General features: G+C 47.6%; 2 protein-coding genes across 2 annotated transcripts in view; one reads left to right on the top strand and one right to left on the bottom strand.

Moving 5' to 3' along the window:
- Positions 1–12,531, bottom strand: part of KLF3 (KLF transcription factor 3) — a 37,277-nt gene extending 24,746 nt beyond the window's left edge. The window contains exon 1 of the mRNA XM_059382376.1: positions 11,943–12,531. The gene's annotated coding sequence lies outside the window, so the exon portion shown is untranslated. The remainder of the gene's footprint in view (positions 1–11,942) is intronic.
- LOC132005354 (homeobox protein Hox-D11-like) lies at positions 11,120–19,116 on the top strand. The gene is made up of 2 exons (XM_059382391.1): positions 11,120–11,923; positions 18,434–19,116. The coding sequence occupies exon 1, from the start codon at positions 11,303–11,305 to the stop codon at positions 11,873–11,875; it is 573 nt and encodes a 190-aa protein (XP_059238374.1). The 5' UTR covers positions 11,120–11,302; the 3' UTR covers positions 11,876–11,923; positions 18,434–19,116.
- Positions 19,117–20,593: the final 1,477 nt, after the last annotated feature.

Raw genomic sequence — 20,593 nt, 5'->3', positions numbered from 1 at the left:
AGAGAGAGAGAGAGAGGAGGAAGCAGGCTCCCTGCTGAGCAGAGAGCCCGATGTGGGACTCAATCCCAGGACCCTGAGATCATGACCTGAGCCGATGGCAGCGGCTTAACCCACTGAGCCACCCAGGCGCCTCTGTGTGCCAATTTTTAAATACATTAATTCCGTAATTAAAACGTTCAATAAGAAAAGGTAAGCTAGATAGAAACCAAATTTAGGAAGAGAATCGAACACAGTAACACAAATGAGGCATCTGTTATTTGCAGGAAAAAAAAAACAAAACCTAAACTCTGTAACTACTGTGCCCATCTCTGAAGAGAACACTTTGCTACTGGTATTGACCTTGTCTTTGGGTTTTGGTCTAGAATCAAAGAGGGACTGCCATGTCTCCAAGATGCCTTCCACACAACTGAGAATTAACTTATGTACTGAAAGAATTAGAACTTAATGACTTTTGTTACATACGGGCCACTGCCATTCTTCGAAAAGAATGCTCAATAAAACACGAACGCTGACGGAACTCTAGCACACGACACTGAGTGCAGTCTTAAGTGGAGCCAGCAGGTGGCGCACTATAACAGGTATTAGAGACTAAGGACGCAGGCAGTGAATTTGAGTTTGCCAACCTCCGAGTCTTTAAACCTAGTGGATTTTAAGCAAGCCTAGGAATTCTGTTAACTGTTTTATGTGAGTATCACAGAGATGAGGAGGCCCCAAATGTTTGCAAACAACTATCTTCCAATCATTAATACATTTACATCTTAGCTGCAGAATAATTTTCCATAACTGGAACAAATACCTTCTCTGTGTTCTTTTACTGGGAAGGGTGATACGACTGAATTTTTCCTCCAAAAGGAAGACACACTTCCCTTCACGCTCTCAACTTACACTTCTGACTTTTCAGAAGTCAAAATATGGGTCAGATTTTTTTTTTTTTTTTTTTTTTTTTTGCCACAGTGCAAAAACCGTGGGATTTAGGTATTTAAAGGCTTTGGTGAACCATTTACATTAACTTTCAAAAGCAATACAGTTCCATGTCCCAATCACATTGTCCACAGTAAGGCCTACTCAACAGTCTCTTTATGAGGGCACAAACCTCCTTTGAAAAGTAGCTTGTCTTGAAGCAACAGCAAGTTTTATTATAGAAACAATCTTAATGACTGTCCCTTCCTTAGAAGCAACACACACACACACACACACACACACACACACACACACACACACACAAACATACACACAGAATGTGTCTGCAGCGAAGTTTGTGATAAAAGCAGGATTTGCTTCTGCCATTCTCCCTTCTTGGGCACTTTCCATCTCTCTCCTCAGATCCTCAAGGGGTCCCTGCATTATCCTTCCCCAACCCAGCCCGATTCCTCATCCTCAGACTCCAAAGGACCTGCCACCCTTGGAGCAAGCTCGGGCTCCCCGCTGACCTCAGCAAGGTGCGAGGAGAGAAACAGTATGATGACCAAAGAAAGACACGGTCCGGTCCGCAAGCAACCTCAATTTTCCCAAGGGTTTAGATGCTAACAGAGGAAGTGCACTGCCTCCCCCCCACTCTTTACTCCCCAAAGGAACTGCAGGAGAAAAACAGAAAAGTTTAAAAATATATATATAGATATATAAAATAATCGTGTGTGTGTGTGTGTGTGTGTGTGTGTGTGTGTGTGTGTTCTTGGGTCCAGAGAAGGACCAGGGGTAGGGCAAGCAGGCCATATCCCTGCAACCGCAACCTAACTGCGTTTCAAAAGAAACACTTCTCCACTTCTGTACCCAAACTCTTTACGGGGCCCGAGGAGTCAAGTATTTCATGGCAGCTGGCCTGGCCATAAATGCAGGAAGCCAGGCAACAGATGTGGGGGTGGGGGTGGGGGAAGCATGTTTAGGTTGGGGGCTCCTGTCAGAACAGCCAGATGCTGGCCTCTACCTGGAAGCAAGCCCCAGTTTTCCCATCACGAAAGGATTTTTCACCTTACCTTCGTCTCCTAGCATTGGTTTGAGAGGAAAAAAATGCCACACAGTAGTTCTAAATCTTTGCCCCCTCATAAATCAGATTAGCCATTTTGCACAAAAATGTTTTGTAAATGGGCATGAAGTTAATTATTTAGTTTTAGGTTAAATATAAGGATCCGGCGAGCAAACAGCCCGCCCTCTCTCCTCTCTGCTAACAAGCCACCCAATTTTACTTTCTGCCTCCACCCATCTGCTCCACCCTGTGGAGAGCTGCCAAGGCGAGTCCAACTTGTCCAAACAGGACATGGCTTCAGATAAGACTCTGTCCACACCCTGTACTTCGGAAAAGACCAAGTGAAGCAATTGATTTTGCATGTAAATAGGGACAGGTGCAAAGGTAACCACCAGGTAAAATCCCAACACAGTTGCAGACCCGAGAGGCCCAGGGCTCAGCAGGGGTTGGGGGCGGGGAAACCCAAACCCATACCCTTCAGGTAAACTCTCAAGTTCAATGCCAGCCAGGTAGTGGCATTCCACAGTTCTCTTTAAAAAAAAAAAAAAATGTTCACAAATACAAGTCATTTCGCCTCCTAAGGTTACACACTTGTTTTCCTTCTTTAGGCTCTCTGACATTCTGGTGTTTTAGTTTTAAGGACTACCAACCCAAGATCAACTGGAAAAAAAAAAAATCACCACGCCCATACTGTGCAATAATCCTGCTGTGTACATATCCTACAAGGCCGGCCACAGCCCTCAGGATTCTCTTCGGTGGAGCGTTATATAATCAAATCCAGAAGGGCTGCGTGAGGCCACAGGGCCTAGTCCGCCTCGGGGCTGGTGCCCTATCACTGGGGACCCGCCCCGGCTGGACCCCAAGGGGCCTCCGCCCATGGGCCCCACCCTGGAGGGAGTGGGAGGCAGGGAGGGACCGTGGAACTGGCTCCAGTCAGCAGCCAGTTCCTGGAAATTCCGGCCCAAGCAGGGATGGCTGGAACCTTAAAAATAACCAGAAAGAATAGTTAGGGTGGTGGTGGTCACTCCCCCGGCTCCTGAGGGTTCTCCGCGAGAAGTTTAGACCTCACAGCGCCACCTGGACCTCTGGATGTGAAACCATCAGCTAGCACCGCCCCCTCCCTTCAAAAGCACACAAAAGGGAAAGAGGAAAGCATTTCCAACCCCGGCCGAGGAGAGAGAATCCTCCTCCTCCTTCCTCGCACCTACCTCGTGAAGCCTGCCCCCCTCAGTCCCCACTTGCCTTACTTTCGGGTCCTGCACCGTGGAAACCTCGAGGTCATCATCACACAAGTCTTCCTCCCCAACTTTTCTTTCCATTCCTGCTACTGCCACTGGGGGCCAGGCCCTCAGGGCCCCCCCTCCCCCGACTGTGTGACTGGGTTCTGCCCTCAGCCCCCTTGGTCCCTCCAATTCATCCTGAACTCCTGGCCACCGACATGGCTCCAAGCAAGCCCTCTTCTCCTCGGTCTTGCTCAAGCTTGCCTTCCTCCACAGGGATCCCCAGGGCTTGCAGAACGTGTTCAACTGCCCATGCTCCGCACCCCGTTTCCAACCGGGTGATACCCCCCCTCACCCCTGGCTCACAGGGCCCTTTGCGCTGCTGGCTGCCCCGTTCCCCCCACCCCCATGCCTTTGTTCAATTTTGGCCCTGATGCTGGGCAACGGGCGTGGAATGCCCCATCCCCTTCCGGCTTATCTAAATCCTCCTAATTCTTCAAAGACCAGCTCAAGGCCCTCTCTACCCTGTGCAGCCCGCTGATTGTGCCTGGGCTGATCGCAGGCCACCCTTCTTACCTAGCCGGGTGAGGCCCTGGAGAGGGTTTGTCTCAAGACCACCACCTGGACTGGGAGCACCAGTAGGACGCACGCACCTTCTGTTTCCTTGGCGGAGCAGAGCGGGTCCCAGCTCCCCCAAGGACAGCCTTGCTTACTAGATGATGTTTTCTGGCAGGCAGGAGGGGCTCCAAGAGCTCGCAGCCCATCCTAGGACCGCCGGTGTCCCTCCTTTTCCTTCTGCCTCTGAGAACACTTGAAATCTTCCCTAAACAAGTAATTTGGGTGAGGAGGCCTAACCTGAAACTTGTTAAACTAAACTTCCTTAAAAAAAAGTTACTGCTCCTGGGCGCCTGGGTGGCTCAGTTGGTTAAGCAACGGCCTTTGGCTCAGGTCATGGTCCCAGAGCCCTGGGGTCCCAGCTCCATGGGGAGTGTGCTTCTCCCTCTGACCTCCCCTCTCATGCTCTCTCTCACAAAATAAACAACTAAAATATACTAAAAAAAAGAAAAAGTTACTGCTCCTAACCTTAACCTTGCCTCTTAAGGGTCCTCCAGAGACCTTGTTAGTATCATCCTCCAAGAATTTTGTATTAACTACCCAGAGATCTTCTGAACAAATCTAGTGTCCTGTTTTACAACCTAGAAGGAGGAGTGAGGGGCAGAATAAAAGAGCGAAAGGGGAGGAAGTTTTGCATGAGACAAGAGTGTGCGATGGTAGGTATTCTTGTTTTTTTTTTTTTTTTTTTAAAGATTTTACTTATTTATTTGACAGAGAGAGATCACAAGTAGGCAGAGAGGCAGGCAGAGAGAGAGAGAGAGAGAGAGAGGAGGAAGCAGACTCCCCACAGAGCAGAGAGCCCAATGCGGGACTTGATCCCAGGACCCTGAGATCATGACCTGAGCTGAACGAAGGCAGCGGCTTAACCCACTGAGCCACCAAGGACACTTCTACTGACCAAGGAAAGGGGCTAAGTGATGTCACAGGTTTTCTGCGGACTGTCACCACCTTCAGGACCCAGGTGCTGTTCTTCACATGGACCCGAATGCCTATCAGGTGGGTGGACACTACTTTCCTATTACTTAGGAGAACTGCGGAACACAGAGGTAAGCGATCTGCCCAAGATCACACAGCTAGCTGCTCAGCGGGACAGCCGCGTTTCTGAACCTGAAGTAGTAGGACTGCGAAACTGGCGGACCTGGCGCTCTCCTCTCCTCCCTTCCCAGCCAGAGGACAACATTACGCCACAAGCGGCAATCGTGGGTGGACGCTTCTGCAAACACATCTGTCCATAGGGGACGCGGAAGGCAGGGACACAGTATTTACAGTGGCGGCAATTTCACCTCCTCCCAACTGGCCCCCACTGCCTACCCTGTCTCTGGGTGTGCAGGCTTGGACGCGAGATCAAAAGACACATTCTGAAGGCCCCAAATTAGGCTATTATTCTTCCCAGCCAATGCACCTGTGACTGGTCCATAAAACTGCTCAGAAAAAACCTGGCAGCACTAACCAAGTAAATACGGAAATCCTCCTAATAACTGTACGAAGGTGGAAGGGTCAGGTCCTCATCCCCATTTTAGAAATGAGGAAATGGAGGAACAGAGGTGAACTGACTTGCCCGAATTCACAGGGCTGGTTGGAGCTGCAGCCAAGAACAGAAATGAGTCTCCCTGTGGACCCGGGGCTCGCTCTCTGCTCGGTGCTGTGGCCAAGTCCTCTCAAACTGGGATCAGTCCCTGGGTACAGAGGGGATAGGTGGGTACCGTGCCTGCCGGTCCGTGTTAGGCAGTGCCCTGGGGAGGTTCCAGAGGTTCATTAAGATTTCCAAATGCCTTTTCAGGTTGGATCACCCGGGACCTACTCCATCCTGTGGCCTAACTAATAATAATGACAGCACGTAATGTGAGATTACCTCTAATGAGTAGGTGCTCAATAAATACTTGGGAGATGAATAAATGAATGGACGTCAAACTACCCTTCTTACACGTGAGGATAAAAAGCAGGACAAGGGCCTCCCAATGATTGTGCAGCAGGTGTCACACAAGGAAACCCTGCCCAGAGGCCGGTTGAAGCTAGCCTGAAAACCATCTTCTAAAACCTAAAACGCAAAGGAAGTGTGAATGCTTTGGGAGGCTCGGGAGAGAAAAACTCCCTTGTTCGGAAAACGGAGCGGAACAGGAACTTGAACTTGCTAAGGAAAGTAGTTTTGGGGCACAAAGCTTTGGAAGGTATCAGGGTATAAGGTATAAAAGCGCAAGAAGAGATAAAGGAGTGGATTTCAGTGATTGAACTCGAGCACGGTAGTTAGCACATGGAAGGTGTACAGGCCAGAGGAGAAAAAAACCCCAGTTCATTCACAGGTCGCTCTCCAGGGTAGAATGCGCTGACCTCAATGTCCACTTGGTCTCTAATGTCTAAGCTTTGGCGAAACTCCACTGATCCGGACTGAGACTAGCCCCAGGCCATCCCTGGAGATCGCCAGGCCTGCCAGACACCGGCAACCACCTCAAGCAGGTCCCAGGCTAAGCTGGGTTCTCTTCAGTATCCTCTGGTCAGGGGACTGCCTCGGGAAGCACCCCCTTCCTATACTAGACCCAGCTTTGTTCAGAATGCATGCGAATAAGGGCTGCTTAACTTGCTCCGTTTGGTCTCCAGCTCCCCTTAATAACTGGATGGAGGCAATGATAATGTATTCAGCCGGCCAACACAATGGAATGAGTTTCAAAAAGCTCCAGGAACCTGTTCTGCTAGAAAATGAACTTGACTACTAAAAACCCTGACTAGGCATACAAAATATACTAATTTTAATTTTTTTTTTAATGTTTCATTGAACTATGGTGACATTCTAGAAAAAGTACAGATCCAATTAAAAGGGTATTTTTGCTTTGGGAGGAAACAGTCCTAGTTCTGGTGCAGAACTGAGTCTACAGCACTGGGTCTCTTTCTCATTACTACCAAATTTCAAGGAAGGAGAGCTAAGGGGGGGAAACAGGGCTGCCTCCTTTAGACAATGCTCTCCCTTATCAGGGCAGACTGCTGTCTGGTTTCCTGTCTCAAACTCTGGCTTACTGCTTCGGATGAGAACCAGGGTCCAAAAAAGGGACAGATGAGGCTTGAAAATGAGAATACCAAAACCCACCACAATCCTCTTGTAACTCTCTCCGAGATGAATTCAGACTAGAACATTACACATTAGCAAACCAGAGTATCAACTGCTTTATGAATCTAGGTTTTTGTGGGGTTTTTTTTTGAAGTTAGAACCAATGACTATGAAGCATTCCAGAAAGAAACCCAATTTCCAGAATAATGTAATTCCTAGTCTTTCAAGGATAAGATTGCTTATATTTAGTTTTTTTTTTTTCATAAACACAACTGGTATGAAAAAAAGAGAGTAAGAAATACCACCTAAGAAAGCTGTTCACTGTAGCAGAAAGGTTGACTTGGAAATATTAAGACAAGTATGTCAAGGGGGAGGGGAGAAATAAAATGGGATTAAGTTAGGAATGATAATTTACATGGTCAAGAGATGAAACGGTTATTCCCATTTTTTTTCCTTTTATAACTTTAGTAATTATCAGACTGGTGTAATTTTCCCAAATTGTTCAGCTTAGCTTTTAAAGGTTTGATGTTGGGGCACCTGGGTGGCTCAGTGGTTTGGGCTGCTGCCTTCGGCTCGGGTCATGATCTCAGGGTCCTGGGATCGAGCCCCGCATCGTGCTCTCTGCTCCGCAGGAAGCCTGCTTCCCTCTCTCTCTGCCTACTTGTGATCTCTGTCTGTCAAATAAATAAATAAAATCTTAAAAAAAAAAAATAAAGGTTTGGCGTTTTTCTTTTTTCCTGATAAAATATATAAGACCCTAAAGACATCTATTAGCCAACTACCTCCCTCTCCCCCCAAATGGGGAGGAAAGGTAACTTGAAGTAAGCTAAACAAAGATTCTGTCTACAAAAGCTAGGAGGATCATTAACAGCTTTGGAACTAAAACTGAAAAAGTTGCTTCGAATTTGGGTTACTTACAAATTTTAGCTTAAAGGTCCCCTGCGCTGTAAGTCAGCTTAGTATTTCAAGTTTGCTTCTCCCAAAGGAGAAAGAACAAATCTTACTGCAACTTCCAAGAGGCCCATCTTTTTTCAAAGAAGGTTATCAGTAACCTTCTATTTGATTCCAGTAGTTTTCTTAGTATTATACTATGTACTTCCCTTTTCCCATAAAGAATGTGGTGGAATGTGAAGTTAAAAACCAAAGTACTATTATCATCAATTTTGGGAGGAGAGGGTCTGATTTGCTGCCGTGGCAACTCTGAATTAATTCCATTAGAGAACACTGTACATAATTCCTTTGGATTTTAACAAAAATCCAAAAATAAATTTAAAAAGAACCTTGCGAGAAGTTTCTTGTCCAACTTATTTCTTTAAAAACTTAGTTTCTGAAGAACCAAGAGAAAAAGTTAATAGGTTTTAAACAGTTAACCTAGAAATGTTAGCCCACAACTGACAGAATATACCCTCCCCCCCCCAAAAATGGGGATTATGAAAAAGTTGGTGTTGTAAGACAATAAAAACAAGAGAAGTCTCCTTCTGTTTTCAGAATATAAGATTAAAATTTTCCAGACTGTCATTAAAATGAATTTCTTATTTCCAGTTCTCTTTTTCTTGGGGCTTTTTCTTCTTAGAACAGGTCAGAAATCAGATGCAGAATCCATCGTGGTCCTTAGGAAAATGATCCTAGTACTCCCATCTTTGTCTTTAAAAGAGATGACCCTGGGCTGATTCCCTCAAATGTAGCTTATGTTTCTAGCTTCAATACTTTTCCTAAATAAATATAAAAAACCTAGGCGAGATTTTCCAGTCAGCCCAGGGTGCCAGGAACACTTCAACTCTCCCTCCATCCAGTGGGCCCTCCAGTCTGGAGCTCCACTGGGACTGGGGAACAAGGGTGGGGCCAAGGGTGGGCCACTGCCTGAAGATAATGCTAGGTCTTGGTGACTGTGAGGTGGCAATCCTCCCCTCCAAAATTGACAGCTTCAGGGCCAAATGCCTATCTCCAAGCAAACACCCTGCCCACCTCGACACAAGAATGGAAAACCAACCAATGCAACCTCCGTTTAGCCTTCGGGCCAACCTGCACGCGCATTTCTCAGAGTCACACTTTGGCGATGATGAATTTCAGAAGGTGCAAGTATTTATTCACTCACAGAAACACACTGGAGCAAAGGGTATATGTAAAAAGGTTAACTGACTCCTCGTTATGACATAACACAGGCCTCTTAGGCAATCGCAAGTGTGTAGAGACAGGATAACTCCCTGGGTGGAGATCGGGAGTTTAGGGGCAGGGACCACGGCCTGGTCGCGGCTACTGATCAACCAGAAAACAGCCTGAAACAGGAAAGAGCACACATATGCCACTTGGAATGTATGACGCAAACCCCAGCCTTGAAACAAAGAACAGGAAACAGCTCTGCTGGCTGTGCTGGAGAGCGAGCAGAGAAACATTGAGCCAGCCCTCCCTGACCCTATATTCATGAGCAGCTGGAGTTTTTTAAGACAACAACAGGGGGGTGGAGGTGTTTGTTCCATGGGTGTGAATAATAACACCAGCTTTATACAGGGGACCTGCCCTATTTACAAATAGGAGCTTCCACATACAGTAAACACCGTAAGTGAACATGTAATTTTATCACATGCAGGCAGCAGAGACCCTTCCTAATTAACACCAGCCTCCTTTCCCATTTCTTTTGTCTCTTTCTCCCCCATCCCAATGGCTGGTCTCTAGCCTTCATCAGATCGGGGGTGAGGGTAATGATCACTGCTCAGCCTCAGCATCCCGAGAAGGCAGAGAGAGCACTGGTAAGAATTCAGAGGACACTGGGTTAGTCCATATAACCGACAACTGGACCAGTTCCGTGTGTCCCTTCACTATACAGAACTACATTCCTAGACACCAGAGTGTGGGCCACCTAGAGCCACCCCCCCAAATTTCACCATCTTTTTCAACTGCATAGTTAGAAACCTATCCGCACCCAGCTGCACATCTGTTCTCCCTGTCCATACATCTAAAGAAATTCACCTTTGGAGAATGTCACTCTGTTCCTGACATTTCATTTAACCCAAGAGTGTCATACAATCTGGAGACCAGAATGTCAATTTTTTACAAGATATCTGAAAACGTCTATTTTCCCTTAAGTATATTTAAGGTAGTAAAAACCATTCTTAGAGTCGCCCCCCCCCCCCCCCATTATGTCTCTTTTTTTGGTTAGTTGGTCAGGACTGCTCAACTCAGGTTTCCATGATCAGAGATTGAACAAAATGTGTGTAGACAAAACTACAGGTGAAAAAAAAAAAAAGGCATTACTGTGCCCATAGCAACCAGAAGATTGGGTTTTAATTTAGAAACTTTGCAGTGAAAAAACAATAGCATGTTTTATATCTGACAAGATTTTGTGGTCTTAGCAGCTACTTTTCTTTGTTGTTCTAACATTTTTATACCTGCATTCCCCTTCATGAAAGCCCAGTGTTCCTTGAAGTGTATCTTTATTGAACTTAAATAGTACACTGAGCTCTTTTTCTTCTAAGACTTCGGATGCAAACCCCACTGACTGGAGGACAGGACACAGTTTCCCTAGAGAGTTGAAATTCAAACATCTCATTTCAGGTCTCTGTTAATGAGCTACGGTCAACATATTCCATGCTTGGAGCCAGAAGAAACTCATCTGTCCGTTCTTTCTTTAAAAAACACGAACCCTCCACGTTTTGGAGATGTTAATATTATCAGACTGGTTTTCCCCTAAAAGCAAGTGTTTCCTCCAGTGGCAGATCATCATCCAGATGGATTTCTTATAAAAATGCTGCTCAAATTCATACAGAAAGCACTATTTTAAAAAAAAAGTGCAAAATTGCTCAGTGGAAAAACCTATAATGAACAACTGTCCATTCTACTCCATGTTGCTAATAATTATACACTAAATGTAAATGAAGTCAGAACACCACTACATACTTCTCAAATACCAGACTCTTGTGAGACTATAACTGATATATTTAAAGTATCCTGGGTGATATTAGTGGAAAAATGCATTTTGAGCTGGTAAAAAATTCAGTGCAAAATGTTTATTTTAGTGCAATACAGGGTGAGCAATTTCCAGGTTCCGTTTCACCTGACTTATTAAAAATAAGTCCAGCTCACACAGATTCTCCATCTATTATTACTGTCTATAGCTGTGAAATGTAACACAGAAGATCCTCCCTGATATCTGCCAAAGTGGATATGACAATTCCAAGTATTATCTGCCATCTCCAAGAAAGCCAATCTGGAATGCTAGGTAAGTCCCAAGGGTCCAGGTCCAGGGGTCAGTCTCTTAAGTCTCCACACGGCTCGAGTCCCTAACGCTGCAGGCACTTGCCGAAGGCGCTCTCCGCCTCCAGCCTCGCTGCAATCCTTGCTCCAGGCACTGCGGCAGGTTCTCGGTGTGCCCCGGAGGAGGACTCTCCAAACCCGGCCAGCTCTTTTCTCCCGCCCCTGAGGATCCAGACGCCCTGGCAGCTCCTGGGCTCCAAGAGCGAGAATGGGATGCTGCCTTCAGTCCCAACGGCCCTAAGTTTCTTCCCAGAGGGCCCGGGAGGCTGCTCCAAGTTTGCTCCGGCGGGCGAGCGGTCGCGCGCCCCGTCCGAAGAGGGGGGCGGCGGGGGGCGGAGAGGGGAGGGCGCGGGAGCGGGGGGTGGGGGACCCGGAGGGGGAGGAGCAGGAGTGCGCGGCCTCCTCGCTACCTTTCTCCAAACAACGTTGCCACACGCGGAGAGCACTGAGATTTCTGGGGCTTTGGAGGGAATTGCGAGCAGGCGGGAGGGCGGGCGGCAGCCGGGGGACCACACAGGTGAGCCCCCGCCCGCGGCCTCGTCCGGGCCGCCGCGGGCGCCGCGGGTTTCGGTCCCCCGCACCGCGGGATCCGCACGGTGGCTCCCCCGAATCCCACACTTTCAACCGCCGAACCCGGGGTTCCCCCTCCCCCTTGCCTCCCCTTCCGCCCCCACCCCCGGCTTCGAGGAGCTGTTGCACTTTCCCAAGCCCACAGGCGCCCCCACCCCCGCGCTGCACCCCCGGCCCATTAACTGCGCGACCCCTCTCCGGGGGAAAAAGAAATGAGACCGGACGAGTCAAAAAGGGCGACAGCAGGAGTCGGGGCGAGGGAAGGTGAGGGAAAGGGACTTACTTTTCGAGGCGCGGTGCTGAGCGATGCAGACGAGAAATAAAGGCCCGGCTCCGAGCCGCCTTGAACCCCGCGAATGCAGTAATGTCAGCGCGCCAGCCGGGGCGGCGGTGGCGGTGGCGGCGCAGGGCACGGGGACAGGAACGGGGACGGGCGCGCGTGCGGCGGGCGCTCGCGCTGCGCTCCGGCTCGGGCCCCGGCTCCGCGCGGCTCCGCTCCTGGCTCCCCTCTGGCTCCTGGCACCAACTCCGGGCAGTCACATGACGCCGGCGCCGCTCGCTCTGCGAGCCTCCCGGGGCTGGCGGGGTAAGTAGAGGCTGGGACCCGGGGTGGGAGGGTCAGGGAGGGGAGAGGGAGCCGCCGCGGCCGCCCGGGCTGGGCGGGTCCCCACCCACTTGGGTGGAGGCAGCCGCCGGAGGGGTCGGCCGAGTCACTCGCGCAAACACGCACCCCGCCCTGCGCCCTTCCCCCGCCACCCCCGCCTCCCGCGCCGCCTCCGCCCCGCCCCGCCCAGTCACCCGGGGACGGCCTGACAGACACTCATTATTCCCCGGAGCCGGGCGCCGCCCCGCCGGCCCAACCTGTCCGGCGAGGCGCGGGGCGGCCGAGGGGCTGGGCGTGCGCGGCGCGGCCCCCGCCCCGGAGCCTCCGCCCTTCGCCCTCCGCCCCCCACCCTCCGCCCGGCCCGGCCCGGCCCCGCGCACCCGCCCCAGCTCCGGAGTCCCCGCCCGCGCCCCCTCCCTGCGCCCCCCGTCCCCCCAGTCCCCCGCCCGCTCGGGACCCGCCGCCGCGCCGCCGCCCCAGCCCGGGGGGAAGGAAGGGCGGCGCTGCCCGCTCCGGGCGTCACAGGGCTGCAGCCCGCTGCGCCGCTTCCAAAACACACAGCCGGGCGCGCGGGCCGGCCGAGGCGGGGGACCCGGGCGGCCGGGCCATCAATCAGCCGGCTCCGGCGGGAAGGGCGGCCCCGGGCGCGGCGGGAAGGGCTGGGCCCGGCGGCCAGCGCGGCCCCTCCTGGGCCGAGTGCGTGCAACTCTCTTAAAGAAAAAGCAGGAAAAGGCAGCGGCGGTGAAAGAGCGGGAGGACCGGGGCGGATTCGGGGCAGAAGAGCGGCGGGAAAGGGGAGGGCAGTGGGGAGGACTTAAACCCTAAAACGCTCCCGAGTTTCCAAGGTCATTCGAAGCAGTGTTAAGAGCGATCTTTCTTTGTGCCCGGGACGCTGGGTCCCCTCGTCGCCCTCCCCGCGCAGGGGCGGCCCGGGTCGGGCGTGGGGGGCGCGTACCCGCCGTCCCCTCCCCCGCTCCGGGCTTCTTTGAAGGTCCTGGGACCCCCGGAGGCAAACTTCCCACGGGCCGGGCCTGCCACTGGAGCGAAAAGGCAACCGGTAGCAGCAGCATTTGCTCAGCCGGGCCTGCCTGAAAAGTTGGCAAACTTCGGTCGGGCTCCTCCTGCCCGGAGGGAGGACTTCGGGCCAGCAGAGGGCTCGGCCCGGCGACCTCTCATTTTTTTTTTTTTTGTCGCTTCTCCGGGACCGAGCGCGAGCGTGCTCGGTGCGGGGCGGCGGAAACGCGCTTGCGGTCCTACCCAGGCCCCTGGGAGAACTTGGTATAGCATAGCCCCCGAGTTTAATGCTTTTTTGAATTTCTTTTAAACAGTATTAATGTAATAAAGAATGTAATAAAAAGAACAAAGGACAAATTGGTTCAATTGTTTTAGTCCTGCGTAATGTTTAAAAACGCCCTGCTTGAGTGTATGGCTTGTTATTGCTTCAAGATGTTTTAAAGGCCCTTTAAGTTCACCATTCTCACTTTGAAGCTTCATCCAGGCATGGTACTACTTAAAACCTGGAGATACAGTATATACCGAGCCCCATCATGTAGCTACGCAGTATTATAAAATTAGTACCGGGTAACCTCAAGTAGTGAAATTGCATGTTATAAAAAAAAAAAAATGTACATAACATAAAAGACCACGTGGAGAACAGCCAGCTCTGACACTGGTTCCTGTGCCATCTCTCTGTTCCATAAGATTAAGCTTTAAATGTAAAAGGGATGAGGAGTTTCTGTTTACAAGAAAAGGACAGATGCAGGAAAATAAGTTGGATTTGTGTCAATTACTAATTGCAATTCATTGATCAGTAACTTCAAATGTCTCATTGGATGGTTTAGATGTGTATTAGCTGAAAGACCGTATTAGTGATGACTGATGAAATCATATTGCATTTCCAGGTCTGGCTCTGTAATGGGGGCTCCAAAACCATAGGCTTTGCTCAGAGGACACTATAGGTGAAAACCTAAAGCACATAAACCCGTGTTCTTTACATTGTTCATGTGGGTGTGGACCCAAAGGAGAAACTTGAAATAGGTCTGAGAAAAGTGTGATCCAAGATAAGCAGGGAGTGTCTTTGATATGGAAGGTGGGGGAAGGAGGAGAAAAGTTGTAAAAAAGTTTAATTAATGAACACACTGTGTTCAGTGCCCTGTGGGAACAGCTGAAACACAGCTTGTACCAAAATGAAGGATCCAGGGGAGGAGACCACCATCCATCCAGGTATCTACCACACCAGAAATGCCTGGAGTCGTCTTTGACTCCTCCCTTCCCCTAGCTAGTCAGAGCACTGTCATTCACTGCATCTTGGACCTCTTCAATCCCTACCCGATCTTTGACCACTCTTCTGGTCCAGCCCACTGCCACAGTGTCTTGTTGGTCATCTTGTTTGTAGTGTGTGTGTGTGGGGGGGGGGGGGGTTCAAGTGTGGGAAAGGGATTGGAGCAAGGGAACAATGAGAATACTTTTTCTAAAATGCAAACCTGAACGTGTCAATGTCTTCATTACATTCCCATCGGATAAAGTCCAAGAGTTTACTACCTGTGCTGACCTGGCCTCCATCTATCTTTATAGACCCATCTCCTTCTATTACCCCCCACCCTACTCTGCCCTCCAGCAATGCTCAACTTTTTCCCCTCCAACTCACTCTCCCCACCTCTGGCCTTTTGCACATGCTGATTTTTCTAGGTGGACTAGCCTCCTTGCTTTCTCCCCCAACTCCTGACTTCCACTCTCATTTCTATACATTGTTTCCATCCTTTAATTATTGACTTACATGACATTTTCAACAAAATGGTTCTTGTCTTACCACCATGCCTCTGATAGCACTCACGCTCCACCTCTTGTAACTCTTTCTTATAACTGGTTATTTAACTCTCTTTCCATGACTCTGAAATAAGAAACTCTGTGAGGGCATGGACATTTTCTTTTTAGCAAAATTGTATCCTTGTGGCCCAGGTGCTCAATGTATATTTGTAAAATGAACAAGTGTCAGCTATGAATTGGGAAGAAGTCATTCAGAGACTAAACAAATAAGAGAAGAATTGGTGAGGGTTAAGGTGGCAGTGGCCATGAACTGTATATACCTTTGAGATAGTGAAAAGGAGGGAGTTCTCTCTCCCTGAATGTCTTCAAGAAGTAGAGTGAGATGGTCAAAGTGGCGCCTGGGTCTTCTCTTTATCCTTAACATTAGCACAGTGCCCGCACTTGCTCGGTTGTTCAAGACCATCCCCAGAAACGATATATCTCAATCTTGGTCCTTGTTCTAGCTGCTTACTCTTGTTCTTAGAGGACAGTAGATCTGTCTGGTTTAAGTTTGGGGCAGCACATACTGGGGGAAGGATGCCTGTCCTTGGCCCCAGCCTTTCTGCTCCCACCCAGTCATGGCAGTCCTGGTCTCTTTTGCCAGTGACTGGCCAAAGAGTAGTAGATAGATGACGTAGTTCTGGCCAGTAGGACAGGAAGGGAAGTGTGCTGGGGCTTGTTTTTCATCCTGAGTGAAGGAAACTCTTGCAAGGATAAACCCCTAGACCTGCTTTGGGAGTTATGTGAGAATGTGATTCTTGAAGCTGTGGCAGCCATCTTGTAAACATGAGAGGAAACCAAGGTTTCAGATTTCCATAGGGAGAGCTCTTTATTCATCCTTAGTCGGCAGGGTCTGGTAAATAGAAGGCGTTCCAAAAGTAACTGTTGATTAATGGCTGACAACTAAAGAGTAACAGTGTGTTGAAACTGATTCAGAGCTGCAGGACCCAAACTACTGCACACCACCATTTTCTCTTCTGTGGCTCATATCATAGTTAGCTCCATTTCAGAAGATCTCTTTCTGCTACGCACTGACATATTCCTAAGATTCCTTCTTCTCCTACTCTCTTTCAGAGCTTTTCCATTCCTTCCTATAGGAAAGTTTCTCTTTTTCATTTGACAATGCATATTACAAAGGTAGAAAAGTGTCATGTGTTTAAGAAATTATGAACAACACAGATAATATCTACCTTAAAGGATAACAAAGCCATATAGTTTTTTCTTTTTTTTTTTCTCTGCTAGCTTTATTGAGATATTATTGGCCTATAGCATAGGTAAGTTTAAGGTGTATGACATGGTGGTTAAAGACACCTATATATTGCAAATGATTGCCACAATAAGGTTAGTTAACATTTCAATCCCCTCATGTATGGGTGTGTGGTGATGACATACATAAACTTACCCTCTTAACAACTCTCAAGGACATAACACAATATTGTTAATTATATTTACCATGCTGCACATTAGATCCCTAGACCTTTTCATTTGCTAGCTGGAAATTTGTGCCCTTTGACTGACATCTCCCCATCTCCCCCCGAGCCCCTGGAAACCACCATTCTATCGCCTGTTTCAATGAGTTTTGGCTTTTTTCGATTCCACATAGAAGTGAGATCACTTCTTTGTCTTTCTCTGTCTGACTTATTTCACTTAGCATGATGCCTTCAAGGTCCATCTGTGCAAAAGGTAGGATTTCCTTCTTTTTTAATGTGTGTGTGGGGTATATATATAGTGTGTGTGTATATACGTGTGTATGTATATGTGTGTGTTTGTGTGTGTGTATGTGTGTGTGTATATATATATATATATTTATATATATACTGCGCGAGAGTGAGAATGAGAGACATTTTTTTAATCCATTCATCCATCAGTACTTGTTTCAATATATTGGCTATCATAAATTATGCTGCAATGAACATGGCAATGCAGCTGTCTCTTTGAGATAGTGATATCATTTCCTTCGGATATCTACCCAGAAGTGGGATTGCTGGATCCTGTGGTCCTACTGTGAACTTTTGGAGGAACTGCCATTCTGTTTTCCACAGTGGTTATACCAATTTACATTCCCCTCAACAATGCAGAAGGCCTCCCTTTTCTTTACACCTTCACCAATACTTGTCTCTCGTGTGTTCTGTAACAGCCATTCTAACAGGTGTGGGGTGATATAATATTGTGGTTTTGATTTGCATTTCTCTGATGATGAGTGATACTGAGCACTTTTCGCATACCTCTTGGCCATTTGGATGTCTTCTTTGGAAAAATATTTACTAAGTCAAGTCCTTTGCCCATTTTTTTTTTAATCAGATGATTTGTTGGTTTTTGTTACTGAGTTGTAATACATTTTGGATATCAACCCCTCATTGGTAGATAGTTTGCAAATATCCTCTCCTATAGACTACCCTTCCATTTTGCTGATTGTTTCCTTTGCTGGGAAGAAGCTTTCTAGTTTGATGTAGTCCCATTCATTGATTTTTGCTTTCGTTGTTTGTGCTTTTGGTGTCATATCCAAAAAACGGTTGCCAAGACCAAGGTCAAGGAGGTTTTCTCCCATGTTTTCTTCTAGCCATTTAACAGTTTCTGGTGTTACATTTAAGTTTTGAATCCATTTTGAGTTAATTTTTGTAAGCAGTATTAAGCTATGGGGTCCAGTTTCATTCTTTTGCATGTGAATATCCAGTTTTTCTAATATCGTTGGTTTTTTTTTTAAGATTTTATTTACATTTGACAGAGAGAGAGATCACAAGTAGGCAGACAGGCAGGCAGAGAGAGAGGGCTAAGTAGGCTCCCTGCTGAGCAGAGAACCTGACTTGGGGCTCGATCCCAGGACCCTGAGACCATGATCTGAGACGAAGGCAGAGGTTTAACCCACTGAGCCACCCAGGCACCTCTTAATATTGTTTTTATTAAAGAGACTATCCTTTCCCCACTGAGTATTCTTGGCTCCTTTGTCAAATATTAGTTGACCGTATATCTATGGGTTTATTTCTGGGTTTTCTGTTCTGTCCTATTGCTCTATGTGTCTGTTTTTATGCCAGAACCATGATACTGTGATTGCCATAACTTTGTGATATAGTTTGAAATCAGGGATTCTGATGCCTCCAACTTTGTTCTTAGATTTGTGAAGCCATATGTTTTTGAAATAAAATTAGAAATGCTAGACTAAGGGTCATCTATCTCAAAAGCATTAGAAAGGGCCCGGAGATTCTCTTTGGTTTCTCCCAGATTCCACCAATATTATCCATCAACCCATCCATTCATTCAGTTTCGGTTTGCCAGGAAGTATTGAGGTAGAGTTAGGTGACCAAGAGTTATAATAAACATGAAACTGAATGTATGATCTCTCCCCTTCCCCCACCCGACCCCTCCAGGAGCTCTCAACATTTCTAGGACAGATGGAATTCAACATTTCTAGTACAATTGGAACTGTCGTGGATTGTGTCTGGCAAGGCAATGCAATTGAAGGACTGTGGTACAAAACAGTTGAAATGTAGGATCCTGGAATCGAAGTTGAAGAGCTAAAACAGAAGGGGACACTGGCCAAAGGATCAGCAACTGAACATTTCAAACACATCGAGGAGAGGGCATCTTGGGAATAATGTAGTGAGTAACCTGAAAGGTTAGGAGATGAGCAGTCTGAGAGTGGGGACATGTGGCCTTAACATTTAAAGATGGCACAGCACCAGAGATGACAAGGCTTAGGGTGTACCTCTGAATGTGGGAGACTAGAAGAGGTGGTAAGACCAAGGGAAAAAATGACTGGGGTACTGAGCAAGTTCATGGAGCCTAAAAATTACTCAGAACTGTGGCTGGACTTGGGGTCAAGAACAAAACCCAGGCCATCAGACCACATCTTGCTTTCATGAGAAAAAGACTTCAAGGACCTGGTGACCAACAGCAACCAGGAGAGAACAGTTAAGACACCGCCTCCTTTATCTATGATTAAATTTGCTTTCCCTGCATCATGATGACTTGAGTTAAAAATAATCATTCATATGGGGTTGTTTATTAGTTATTTTACTAATAAAATATGTCAATAGTTTTGTACTTTTTATTGCAAATGTACTATTTCTGCTTCATTGAGAGTTCGAATCCCCCTTTGGAGGGAAGAGAGGACTTATCAGGGATCTCAAATACAATTTATAATATCATTTCAAAGGGAATATATCACTATACTCTTTGAAAGGGAAATGAATGGTAATTTCCAAATCAATGACCTATGCATATAAAGAGGTAGAATGTGACTTCTTTCGAATTGGGGGACTACCTAGATTTCTCCTGTGCTGGGAGCACAGTGCGTAATGAATGGGGGAACCCACAAAGTAAGAGAAAACACTTGCCATTTTTCAACTGATTTCAGAATGAGCCTGATTCTTTATGTTTGCCGCCCTCCCCTCTCATGGAAAAATTATCGACACTGAAGTCCTGGGTTTAAGTTAGTTGAGCTAAGTATGGGTGGAACCTTTCCCATAGGTCTGCGGGGCGGGTGCAGGAGTGACAAAGCTAGCACAGAGAGGGTGTGTGAATTATGTTCTAGGGAAGTGGCCTGGCCACCTTCCTTTTTCTGCTCATTCCAAGTGTGCTGTAAACCGATACCCCAAACTCTGAAGACTTAAGTGCTTACCTCCATGGCAAAGCACACGTTTCACTGGTACTTGCCGGGGAAGAAGACTTCTGGCCTTTCGTTCCTTAGCCTCTCAGGCCAGCCAGCCAGTGAGACCCGACTTACAAATACTTTAGAAGCTTTGCTGATATGTTCTGGGAAACAGTCAACAGATGGTAGGATCATTTAAATGATAGAGAGTTCTTTATCACCTTCGTCATTCAAAAAGATTTGATACCTGAAGACAATATTAAAGTCGTAATAATGGTCCTATGAAAGTGATAGGAGTAGGGTGATTTTTTTTCTTTGCCTTTGAATACTTTTCTGTTTTTTTTTTTCTTTAATGAGCATATACTACTTTTGTGATAAAAGAAGAAGAAGGGGAGGAGGAGGAAGAGGAAGAAGGTATGCTTTTAAAAAGAGCCCAGAGGGATGCCTGGATGGCCCTGTTGGTTAGGTGACTACCTTCGGCTGGGGTCATGATCCCGACGGTCATGATTCCAGGGTCCTGGGATCGAGCCACGAATTGGGCTCCCTTCTCAGTGGGGAGCCTGCTTCTCCCTCTCCCTCGCTGCTCTGCCTGCTTGTGCACCCTCGCTCTCTCTGTCAAATGAATACATCAAATCTTTAAAAAAATAAAAATTTAAAAAGTCGAGAAAGAAATGTGTACGTTGTGTATGATTAAATGTGGGCCCTCAAAGCACAATTTTGCGGGCGGGGTCCTTGAAAGCACCCTGGACGCAGAAGTGTGTTTGTGTGCTTGTGACTTTTGAAGCAGGTTGCAGTGAGAAGGGAAGGGCTCTCGCAGGGGAGAACTGTGGGAGAGGGTGAACATCTCCTTTTAGTGACTCTAACTTGTTCACGGCTGCTTGAATCGCTGGACCTGTGCGGATTCTTGGAACTGCAATTCATCCTCAGAATAATCCGT

This window comes from Mustela nigripes, chromosome 1 (genome assembly GCF_022355385.1).
Source record: "Mustela nigripes isolate SB6536 chromosome 1, MUSNIG.SB6536, whole genome shotgun sequence".
NCBI lineage: Eukaryota > Metazoa > Chordata > Mammalia > Carnivora > Mustelidae > Mustela > Mustela nigripes.
The sequence above is the reverse complement of the archived record's forward strand: the minus strand, read 5'-3'. Positions and strand labels throughout refer to the sequence as shown.